General features: G+C 47.8%; 1 protein-coding gene across 1 annotated transcript in view; it reads right to left on the minus strand.

Moving 5' to 3' along the window:
- The window catches only part of si:dkeyp-44a8.4 (collagen alpha-1(XXIII) chain), a 155,592-nt gene that overhangs the window by 11,506 nt on the left and 131,771 nt on the right, over window positions 1-12,315 (minus strand). Inside the window, exons 8-16 of the mRNA XM_036547747.1 lie at window positions 11,429-11,455; window positions 10,804-10,830; window positions 6,634-6,705; window positions 5,117-5,233; window positions 3,345-3,371; window positions 3,187-3,213; window positions 2,034-2,087; window positions 733-795; window positions 304-348 (exon numbers count right to left, since the gene is read on the minus strand). Coding sequence (XP_036403640.1) covers window positions 304-348; window positions 733-795; window positions 2,034-2,087; window positions 3,187-3,213; window positions 3,345-3,371; window positions 5,117-5,233; window positions 6,634-6,705; window positions 10,804-10,830; window positions 11,429-11,455 — 459 coding nt within the window. The remainder of the gene's footprint in view (window positions 1-303; window positions 349-732; window positions 796-2,033; window positions 2,088-3,186; window positions 3,214-3,344; window positions 3,372-5,116; window positions 5,234-6,633; window positions 6,706-10,803; window positions 10,831-11,428; window positions 11,456-12,315) is intronic.

A 12,315-nucleotide genomic window follows, 5' to 3' on the forward strand; every position in this document is an offset into this window, starting at 1 on the left:
GCAGCACAGAAACCATGAGGTCATCCTCCCCAGCTAATGGATGGATGTGGCTGAGCAGTAACATTTTATGGCCATCTCACGGGGGAATAACTGCTGTCACGGTAACAGCAGTCGCTTGTTCTGTGCTGGTACGGTGCATGCTTGCTGGCACCGCCCACTGGACTTAATGCTTGGTATGAAGACCCTGCTGCAGTTAAGTAGGGCCGTCACTGTCACCTCCTCAGGCCTGTGCTTATGCTGATGAGCTGAAGTATTACATCAGTGCAGAGCCATGGTAACGGTGTCTCCTAGAGGCCAGCTCACCATTTCCCCCTGGGGTCCCCTCTCGCCGGCATCCCCCTTATCTCCCTGATGAAAACAGATACAAGGAGAGAGAGAGAGAGAGAGAGAGAGAGAAAGAGAGAGAGAAAAACGAGTTATCATCCATCCTTTTTCAAGCAATAACCATAACTACTTCTGCCTCAATGCACAGACTGGACATTCCTTTGGAAAGGTTACTGTGTGCTTGTCCGTGCACTGTGATATTCTACAGAAACCCAGGACCTGCAGGGCTACAGTGGCGATGTATTCCAGACATCTGGGAATGATGCACTGAGCTGGCACTTTCCTCACTACAGACGTTAGAATCGCCGTGCCCTCTGCCACCCCCGCCCTGCCCCCACACACATCCCCCGCACTGCACTAGGTCATGTGGTCACCATGTCAGGCCACCTCCTGCTCCACCACTCTTACCTTCAGTCCCGGGAAGCCATCCAGCCCTCTCTCGCCCTGGTCCCCAGGCCGGCCCTGCTCCCCCTGGAGATGACAGAGTAGAGGAGTGTGACAGCCTGTGGCATGATGGGAAGTCAACAGAAACATCTCTAAAGCCAATACAGGACTCTGTGCACAGCTACAGGACTCTGTCCTGACAGAGCAGAGTTATGTGCACTGTGTGTGTGTGTGTGTGTGTGTGTGTGTGTGTGGTTACATTGGCACAGATGCACACAACAAGACAACAATTTCTCCCTAGGAGTTTGGTGTCCCCACTTCTCCACCCCATAGGAACTGGTGCTGCAACCGGGGAGGTCACCACAACTTTTATATTGTTCAAATTCCTTGGTCGTGTTGGGGTTCCTATTGGTGGCCAATGAATATGGACAGGTCAGAGGGCAAATGGGGACCCAGGGGTTGGCCTTGGGGGTGCTATTGATAAGGGGGAGCAGCAGAGCAAGTTTTAACCGGTTGTTAAACAAAGGTCTGAGAGAGTTGGGGGTGGTGAACACAAACTGAGATGGACAAAGGGATATTGCCCTTTTTAACAGGACTACTGACGGACAGAGAGTGGCTACTGGTACTGAAGGAATGCGGCTATAGGGCTTGAAAGAAATCTGCAGACTTTGAGTTCCTCGTTGTGCTGTATTTACAGATTCATTTAGCTCCCTGATTGATTTCCCTTGATTTCTGAGGACCGCGCAATGCACCCTGCTCCAGTTTCACTCCTGCCAGCGACCGCAAACATCGACAGCTCTCACCGCCGGCAGCCAAGGTCCTGTCCGCCGCTGACTGAGATGTCAGATTAATGGCGCTGTTAGCCAGATAAAGTGCTGGCACGGGGCGAACGGCCGCTGTGTCTCAGCTGGAGCTTTCCGACCGTTTCGAACGCGCGGTTGCGTCACCGAGCCGCGGAGCGGCGGGCACCCCTGTCCCCCTGGCACTCCGCCCGTGGCCACCTCACAGCCACACAGAGGCCGTGTGTGTGTGAGCGCGTTTGTGTGAGTGTGTATACCACGTCACCCCTGCAGTGGGCCTGTGTGATAACTCTAACATGGAACACAGTGCCCGTGAAAGAGGGGGCGCCCTGAACAGGAGAGGCCTATGCTAATCTGTGTGAGAGTGCAACGATGAAAGGAGAAAGGGAGATGCTACGTGGAGGGCGGGGGGATCGAGAGGTCGACCGGTGCCGTCCATTCCCAGGGCTGATAGAGAACTGCTGTGCTTTGCTCAGGGTGTGGATGCCGCGCACGGTATAGTTAGCATTAGCATTATCTTCTGACCTTTGACCCTGGGGGTCCCTGTGGTCCTGGAAAACCCTGCTCACCATCTTCACCCTGTTAAAAATAAAAAGTGGGGTCAAGGAGGGGTCATCATCTGGCTCATGGGCACACGCACGCACACATGCACGTACACACACACACACACACACACACACACACACACACACACACACACACACACACACACACACACACACACACACACACACACAGATAGGCACATGGACGTGTGCTACCGAACGCATGCTTCATCTATTATACAGCAATAATCAGTGCCTGTTTCAGATTTATTACACCATTGGGTGGCTATAAGCCCAAAGATGTAGCTATTCCCGTGACAGATAATGGGATGAAATTAATGCCATGTGCACCGCATATGCTGATGTGGAAGGTGCCGAACAGCGCAGCTGTGATTGGTCTCTCAGATCCGCATCTCCTACTCTATACAGTACATGGTCTTCCCAGCAAATGTATGACCTTAAACCTAATTGAAAGCTGGGTTCTGCTGTAACGTGCTGTGTGCGAGGTCAGACGAAACACAGTTAACTTTGCCTTATTTCACTGGGATGAATTCTGAGCAGCACCGTGAAAGATTTACTGATGCCTATTTAGCCTGAATGTGCCGATAACAGACACAGATGATGAGATGAGCTGTCAAGATAATATACAGATCAGTTAATCAGGTCCTGCACTGTATTTATCTTAATGAACATGAGCAATGAGCCTTGAGATCTTTGCCAAAAGACTTATTCAGGGGCTGGAAGGGTAAGAGTGATTAATGGGTGACAGGATGTCAATGTGTGTGTGTGTGTGTGTGTGTGTGTGTGTGTGTGTGTGTGTGTGTGTGTTTGCTTCCAAAGTAAAAGACTGGCAGTCCCACAGCTGCAGTAAATCCAACAGTATTTCCATGTGTTTAAGTGAAAACATTATTTTTAATTTTCAGAAAGGGCAAATAATGCAAAGTTGTTTCAGCCACCTGGACTGTCTTCTGTGCTATTTTTCACAGGTAAATTTAAAGGTGACGTGTACATGCGTAATTCCTTTGCCGTTTCTGAAGCTCCATTATGGGCATATACAGTACACTCCAACAAGCATTAAATTAACCCCTAAGGTTCTGTGGATGCTCTGATTGGCATACATAGCAGGTACTTACATCTTTTCCAGGTGGGCCTCTTGGTCCCTATGTATAAAAACAAAGAAAGTTGTAAGAATGAAGAAACAACTGTGGATTATGATGCTAGTCTGTGCATAATAATAATATACAAGTATTAGCGTATCACACAACTAAGGTGTAACATGCATGTCAGTCACCTCCATGCCATCTCGCCCAGGAGCTCCCTGTGGAGGACAAAGGCATATCAGTACAGTGTAACACATGAACCTTTCAGGTGCATAAAACCTGCATTCTGCAAAGCCACCACTAGGTGTCAGTGTTCCATCAAATGGTAGTGAGAAAGCACCATCAATGCCTGGACAGGAGGTCCTGGCTGGGGTTGGTTATGGTTCATTAGATTAGCAGGAGTGCTTTACCTTCTAATGACATCTGCTCACAAATAAACAGCATGTAACAACAATACTGAGGGATGCTGCCCAGTCTCCCATACTCCCTCTTCCCTGTCTTTTGCAGTATTTTATCCCCCCAAAACCCACACCCATACATCCACACCCACACACACCCTGGACATTACAGCTCCATGGCTGGTCTCTGAATGTTGGTTTAAAGGACTCAGATAAACAGCACAGGGGCTGTGTGTGGTGGTGCCAGGTGGATATCGCTAGTGAGGTCACCAGTGCTGGAGGTGAGCTGCCGGTTTCCTTTGGGCCGGGGTCTGCACTGTCCAGCCTGATTATCCATGACAGATTCTGCTCTGGCATGCCAGTGATAAGGACACAACTGAGTCTCTGTGCCCTGTCCTTTCAAACGGGCACCGCTCTAAAACTCCTCCAAGTGACCCAACCCTGTAGAACCTGCTACCCTCTTCCCCCACATGCTCAGTAATGCCATTTCCCCAGTTTCCACCCCTTGCCCTACTCCTCTCTAACTGCAAATGAAGAAGATTTGGAAAGAAAAAGAAAACAGAATTAAAGAAAAAAAACAAGAGAAAGGGGACTTCTTTGATATTTTGACACTGCAACATCTGCTTACAAGATGGAGCGGGATCTGATGTACTTTTATTTTGTTATGTTTCAGATTTCGCAATACTTATAATCAATTTGAAATGGAACTTTAAAGAAAGAAACAGGAGAACAAACACGTTTGTCCGTTTCCATTGCTGCCCTTTCATGTAAATGCATTTCCTTCTTTTTTTTGGTTCCCATGTTGGGTTTTTATTTCATTTGTCTGTAGGATTTGAACACGTCAGCTGTTTCTCACCCTAAAGAGTCCCAGAATGTCACTCAACCCACCGGTTCATTGTAGTGGCCAACAGCAGTGTGGGAGGCATCAAATTCCTCCATTCGGGGGGGAAATAAATTACCTTACAGACATGCTTCTAACCACAATTTTTTTTTGATGGTGTCTGTGCAAATGCATTGACCTTTGAAGTGATAAACTTAATCTGGAAAAAACACGTTAGCTCGGAGTGAGGGCCATTGTTTCAAGGCGAAGCCAAACTGTTATTGAACCCAAGCTTGTGCCATATCTATTACAGGGAACATGCGACGAGGGGGGGGGGGGCATTGAAAAATCTCTGTGGCTGTCTTCTCTTACACAAACCAGATGAGATGGGGATTAGGCTGCTATTTCTGCACTCTACTCAGGAGCCACTGTGGCTTGGTGTAAGGAGCGGTCGCTGTCTGTGGGGGCTCAGCGTGCGGAGTATGCTTCCCTCTGATCAACAGCCTAACTCAGCAGCTCAACGGCGGACAGGGAGGCTCAAACGTAGAGTCTGACACGGGAGTGGAGCTCATCAGTGCAGCTCACCAGTGGAGACTAATGTGGGAGTTCAGTGGTGGAGTCTGATAAGGAAGATCAACAGAGGAGCCTGACATGGGACCTCAATAGTGGACACCAGGGCCCGATGCACTCCGCTCCCGGTATCACCCCGGTGTAGAAGATGACCGCAGTGACACTGGGATCTTACCGGTTCTCCAGGGGCCCCTCGGGGGCCATCCTTGCCTGTGTTTCCGGGGGGTCCTCTGGGGCCTGGGGACCCCGGTGGCCCCGGGGGACCGGGGGGGCCAGCCTGACCCTGATCACCCTGAGGACAAGAAAGACAAACAAAAAAAGGACAGGGACAAAGATAATTCATTTCATTAGTCTCACACACTCACACACTCACACTCACACACACTCACACACTCACACACTCACACACTCACACACTCACACACTCACACTCACACTCACACACACACGCACACATACACACATACATACACACACACACACACACAGACACACACACACACACACACACACATACACATATACACACAGACACACAGACACACACACACACACATATGCACAAACACTCTACTTGACCAATGGGTGAGAAATTCTTCATGAGAATATGTTACAAACCCAATTTCCTCAATTTATATGTGGGATTACACCATGGCTGTGTAGTCAGTTGGTTCTGATGGTATGTGCTACTTCTTCTCTAGCTTTGCTAGCTATGTATACCATGGACAAAGTGAGGAACAGTCTTATTTGGCCTGTCAGAGACATTTCAACTGAACCACTAAAGGCCTACAAAAATCTGGCTTCTCATGCGAGTCTCTAAGAGATCAGTGTTGGTAGAATTTTAGCCGTCACTCTCACAAATCCAAAGAATTTGGTTCAGACCACAGATTATGCCAGCATGCCAGCAATACCATGCTTCAAAACAGACATCTGGGTAGACTGATGTGTTCAAATGATAATAATAAAAAAACTCTTATTCCAAAGTGATTTCCAGCGATTTTACCACCAAAATACAGAAACTATTTTTGTTCGCTAATTAGCATAGCTTTGGCAGGCATATTCCTCAGCATAAAGCTCTACCAACAAAGCGAATGGATTGGGAGTATAATGAAAAACACGCACATTCCAAAAGAGGCTTGGCATGTTTGCCGCTCTGCTTTCTTTTAGTTTGAAACAGACGCATATTTCAAAACACACGATCCATTAGGCCAGATAAAGCAGAGACACAAAAGAAAGGCCACGGACCAGTCAGAGAGTGAGAGGCAGCGGGAGGAAATGAGAAAGGGGGGAGGAGAAAGACTGACAGGCAGGGAGAGGGAGCGGGTGAGACAGCGAGAGTGAATGACGAGAGAGAGAGAAAGAGCAAAGGAGAGCAAGAGAGAGAGAGAGACAGCAGAGGAGAAGGTAAGACAGCAAAATAGGGAGATGGAGAAACAGACCAAGATGGAAACGGGAGGGAAAAGACTGATAGAAAGAAAGGGGGAGGGAGGGAGAGAGACTGAAAGAGGGTGAGACAGTGAGAGGGAGGAGGAAAGGAGGGTGAGAGAGAGAGACAGTGGAAGAGAAACTGAGAGAAGGAACAGGGAGACAGAGAAAGGAGAAAAAGGGAGAGAGGGAAAGGGAGAGAGAGATGGAAGGAGGGGAGTGAGGTGGACAGAAATGGAGAAATGCAGGGGTGCACACGTGATCTACCTTCAGGATGCGCCTCTGAAAGTTGGGCTGATCGCCAGAGAGAAAGCCGTGGTCGAAGCGAGGAAAGACCATCTGGGTCAGGAGGCGGGAGGGGAGGGGAGAGCGAAAGGCACAGGAAGGACGAGAAAACAGAGAGAGGGAGATTAAAGAGGAGACCACATCTTGTGAGGTGAGGGAAGGAGAGAGCTAGAGTGGTCCAACGAAGGGTGGAGCATCGGGCCAATGGAGACAGAGGAGACAAGTCTGTGAAAGAGGCCACTGTGGAGGCGGGCGGTACGGAGAGAGAGAAGGGACAAACCTTCAGTGTGAGAATCTGATTACTGAGCAGACCTGCGGAGACGCTTTGGGCTGGCAGTCCCTGGTGGGGAGGAGGGGGGGTAGCAGAAACACAGGAAAGGGTGGGAGACTGTGAGTATATCGCATAAGGAAGCGACAGGCAAGAGAGACGCACCTCTACAGGTGAAACGTCCTGACAATGTCACAGGGCCACAGCACAGACAGATCAGCTCTGAATGTCTCACCCTGCCTCTGGTCTAACACATACCCCATTCATCATCCTGACCCGTCCGTCCCTAGATCGCCGTTTATGAAATCTAAGCAGTTATCGGTCTGTCCGTCTGTCTGTGTAACACCACAGGAGGCTGTTTGTGTAACGATAGCGTACGATGGTTTATATCATAACGAATTTCCTTCAGCCTCTTCAGCAGCTCTCCTGCCATGGGTAATTGCAGACGGTGCCCCTTTTATCCCTGATAGATTCCCCTCTTAGGGCACTGTGTGGAGGGAGGGGAGAGGTGCCAACTTGGCCATGTGGTTCCTGTTACAGAGTTGTGGTGAGGTCAGGATAGCTGAGGTTTCTGACACCGCAGCCTCCCTCTCTAGTGTCATATTCACTCTTTATTCAACCCCCCCATCCATTCCCCCCCTCCACCATCCTCTCCCCCCATCTCCCCAGAACCTTCCCCATGCACACATGGGCTTCACAGTAACTGTGGTGATCCCCTGTGTACAGGCAATTACGCTGCCATCTTCCCCACAGGCCTGTGATTGTCTGACTCAAAGACAAACAGCGATTCAGTCCCTAAAAATCCGCTTTCCCCGAGAGAGTCCGTAAAGCGCTTGGAGATCAGAAGAACTCTTATTTTTGGGAATACATTCTGCTTTTAACAGAAGTGCTTTGAAATGCCTCCGTTGCCTGTTTTAAAGGTCTGTTGCGTGCCTATGCGATGTGTGTTTGGTCCTGAACTCATGCTGGCACTGAAGGTGAAAGATGTCTCGGCAGGCATGTTGTGACAATGATACATGGCCACTTCCCTACACTAAGGGTCAGAGGTCAAGTGCAGTCCACAGTTCACTCCATGTGCTTTCAAAGCCCCCTGCCATCCTGAGCTAAGAGCCGCATTAATGGAGCTTAAAGAGCTTTAATTGGTTTGCGTGGGTGGGGGAGGGGTGGTGGTGGGAGGGGACGTAACTGTGGCCCCCACCCTGAGGGAAACTCCATTTCCTGCCATCAGCTGACCCCTGCTGAGGACAGCATAATTCAGAGGTTCACCTTACTCATCAAGGGCAACATGGGGTCAAACCACCAGGTCTAAACTTTCAGCAACTTTTTTCCCCATTTTTTTTTTTTGTCCGGTTGCATTTGTTAAAGAACATCCAGGATTACAGCGGATGTTAAGTGCTCATATCTTAGTGGTGAGCACAGCTTTCAAGAGCAACATTTATTTTTCCACTTAATGTTCTGTGCAGAGAGCTAAGTGGATGATACCCTGACATTTCTGAGAACACACATCATTCTACGCTCAAAATTGCCCTGAAATCTCTCAGGAAACTAACAGGTTATGGTAAGGTTAAAAAAAAAAAACACGTGAATTTTGAGAAATGTTTCTGACCGCACCATAAATTACATCCCATCATGCACCCTTGTGACTGTGACTTTTTTAATTCCCCACACAGGGCCAGAGAGAAGCCCTCAGACCCCACTGGGTGATAGACACAGACAGGCGCTGTCAGGAGCAGTGCACTTCAACTTGAGGGAAGACTCCGTTCACATCTTCAGAGAACAAGGGCACTTAAAAAGAGACCTCCCTGAGGCAGAGCCATCTGTGATCGTTCGGGACGGTGGTTGAGGCCGTTTTTTTGGGAGGTTTAAAGCCCTGCTCGGCACATGTCCCCCCCCTCCCACCCCACACGGGGGTCGAATCTAAATCGATGTCACACAGAGCGGTTCTGTTCCATTGGGTTTGGCTGACCCCGGATCTGTTGACTCTCACAGCAAATTACACAAGCGCCCTTTGATCAAAACAGTCATACCCCATGACCTTGACACTGCTGTTAAACCAGCTCCATTTATAGATTCCTATTAAGAACAGTTGAAGATCAAATTCATAAAAAAAATATTCCCCAGTCCGGAGCATGTGTTTCTAATAGTAACTCCATGACCGAGTCTTCATGTGTTTAAGGTACAGACATGTTTGATACGCATCAGCAGCAGGAGAGACACGCATTCTGTTACATAATCAAGCGTGTGACACCGCTGTTTAATGTATTTCAAATTTGTCTGATCTCAGCACAATGGCAGCTATAGAGACAGGCAGGATGGGAGAAACCCCTGCAAGTTGTCAGTGATGTTCACAGTGCTATTCGTGAAACCATTTGTCATCCAGCGCAGTCTGTCAGTTAGCTACACCTTTGCTGAAGAAATGACCTCAACAGTTCCCGAAAAAGAAAACAAAAACACAAACTGTCTTAACCACGGCTTCACCCTGAATTGCGAAAGGCATGGCTCGTTGGAAACCGGCCCTCCCTCAAAGGTAATTTTTCTGGTTTGGAGTCTAAATTCCTGGGTTTTAATGGAGAGTTTTATTATTACCATTACATTTTTTCTCTCATCATTTCTCTTTTTTACTGGAGAGGTTTTTAAGACCTTTTTCCACAAGGTTTTTGACCACAACAGGGGTGGAGGAGTTTACACTGGGGCCTGTTCTAATCCCAGCCACACTGTAAAAGACACATACCAAATGTCACAATGCCACGAGGGGGGTGCGCTGTACAAAGGACTGGTAATGAATATCAGCCTGTGGTGTAGCCGGAGTATGTGTGTGTGTGTGTGTGTGTGTGTGTGTGGAGGTGCATAAGTGCATAGGTGTGTGTGTGTGTATGTGTGTGTGTGCATGTGGATATGCATAAGTGCTTGGTACATAAGTGCGTGGGTGTGTGTGTGTGTGTGTGTGTGTGTGTGTGTGTGCGCATGTGGATATGCATAAGTGCTTGGTACATAAGTGCGTGGGTGTGTGTGTGTGTGTGTGTGTGTGTGTGTGTGTGTGTGCGCATGTGGATATGCATAAGTGCTTGGTACATAAATGCGTGGGTGTGTGTGTGTGTGTGTGTGCGTGCATGTGTGTATGGGTGTGTGTGTGTGCGTGTGTGTGTGTGTGTGTGTGTGTATGGGTGTGTGTGTGTGTGTGCGTGTGTGTGTGCGCCCATGCACGTGTGGGTTAAGCAGGACATGACTGATCATGGCTCTGGGATGTTTTTAGCTGCTAAAAATAGTACAAAGTGTGCCAATCTTCCCGTCTCTTCCCTTTGCTTCCTGATTTGTGACGGCCCATAATTCTCTCTGCTGTGAGCCATGGGAAGGAGGTGTCAGGTGAGGGGGGTGAGAGGGAGCTCAGGCATGTCTAAAAAAAAAGGGATGCTGCTGCTGATTAGGGCTAAAAATAATACTCTACTTTTAAACACATTTAATATTTTTCATATGCATTACATGGTGGCGGATTTTTCTTGTTTATTCTGTTATCCTGTTTGATATGTAACAGAAAGGATGATGCAGGCAATCATTCCTGATTCTTATGTGTGGAAATAGTTTTATACTCTCTGCTGTTTTAATATTCTGGATTTGTTTACCACTGCCTCCCTTTATTGGTCACTCTCATCCTGTTTGCATTTTGTCCTTTCTGTATCATTCTGATCACCTGACCCTGATGTACAATACCGAGTGCCCATTCTACATGTTATATCAATTTAATCATATTTGCATTTAGTTTAATTTATTTGATTTGATTTGATTTCTCTGTGGTGTTTTGCAGAATGCTCTGTCACAATAAACCCTATGAAAGGAACCGGACTAAATAAATGGTGATTGATTGTTTGACTCAGACCATAACATACCCTCGGTCCGATGTCTCCTTGGTCGCCCTGCAAAAAAAAAAAAACAAACACAAAGAGATTATTCACAAATGTAGGAAACAATGACATTGGATGACAACCAAAACCCAAGGGACTGTGCAGAGTATAAGTAACGTTGAGCAAGGACTTCCCTCTAACAGCCTCAACCATACTAAGACTAAATGGAGGCATGTTTCTATTGTAGGTCATGTAAACACAATGAAACTTGTGTGATTAGGGAACACAAGACTACATAAACACAGTTTGCTCAAGTTTTTTTTGTTTTTAATCAGTGGGGACACTGCAGTCTGGAAGACTGTGTTTACCGCCATTTTGAATTTTCTGCGCCTACGCTAGCCTAGAGAGGTGCAGCTTGCGCAATTTTGGGCTCGTGCCCGTTCTCCTTGCACCACTGCAAAACAACGCCACTACTGTGAAGAGGACAGAGGAGCTTGAGTCTTCTGAAAACATCTGGAAACTTTGAAGTGGGGCGTAGCTCAGAGTTCTCCAACATGGCATAACGTTTTTCACATTTTGACACAAGCGATGTCTACGATATACGGGCCCTCTGCAGGGATATCAAACATTACTTCTTTCACAGGGGGAGAGATGTGATGTCTGAAAGTACCTTATCTCCTTTAGGTCCAGGTGGTCCCTGGGAGACAAAGAAAAGGAGGGAATAATGTGACACAGTTTGTCAGAAGTAACAGACATGATCATAGAAGCAATACGTCCACTTTGCTGGTAAACACTGTTTGAATGGTAGGAAAAATCAACACTGACTGGGCTGTTCAGGAAGCAGGCTCACAGTCCCTTCCTCAACCACTGATGACTGACCACAGGTCAGCAAAACCTCATCATCCCTGTTAAAAGCCAGAGGAAATGTGCCGAGGATTCCAAAAGCATAAACATAACAAAAGGATGCATGTTTTTGTTCTTTTTCATTGCACGGATTTCATATTTAATGAGGTGTAAATCTGCTCTTTACAGATGGAGCTATTAGCCATAACCAAAAACAGTGAGCACTCTCTTGACCACAGGCTGACAGAAGGCAGGGGGAGGAGGGCCGCCTGTTTGATCTACTTCCTGAAGATGCTCGACCCCAGAATTCCCCCAGGCTCTCCCCGATCCCTTGATTACAGTCATCTATCTGATGACAAACGACGCAGGGCTGTTCTGACTGGCTGCACGCAGGGACATCTGCTAATAATGTCTTTCAGGCCGTCTGACCGTGCGCGTGCGTTGGAAATGAGAGGAGCTCCTCTGCTTGGTGAACTCACGAGGGTTCTGGCATTACTGTGACGTTACGCTGGCGTTATGACCACACCGAGCGGTGAACATTCACACGCGAGTGTCTTCTAATGTCCTCCAAAAATTTCAGAGCTTCCCATCATGAGGAAACGGCGGTCAGTCAAGCGAATAATCACGAGGTTAGGCTAATTTCACACCTGATAGAGATTTACGAAAACGAGCTCATGTTGCCATAAAATGTCTGCAGACTAAAAAATAGTTGGA

The sequence above is a fragment of the Megalops cyprinoides genome, chromosome 16 (genome assembly GCF_013368585.1).
Source record: "Megalops cyprinoides isolate fMegCyp1 chromosome 16, fMegCyp1.pri, whole genome shotgun sequence".
Classification (NCBI taxonomy): domain Eukaryota; kingdom Metazoa; phylum Chordata; class Actinopteri; order Elopiformes; family Megalopidae; genus Megalops; species Megalops cyprinoides.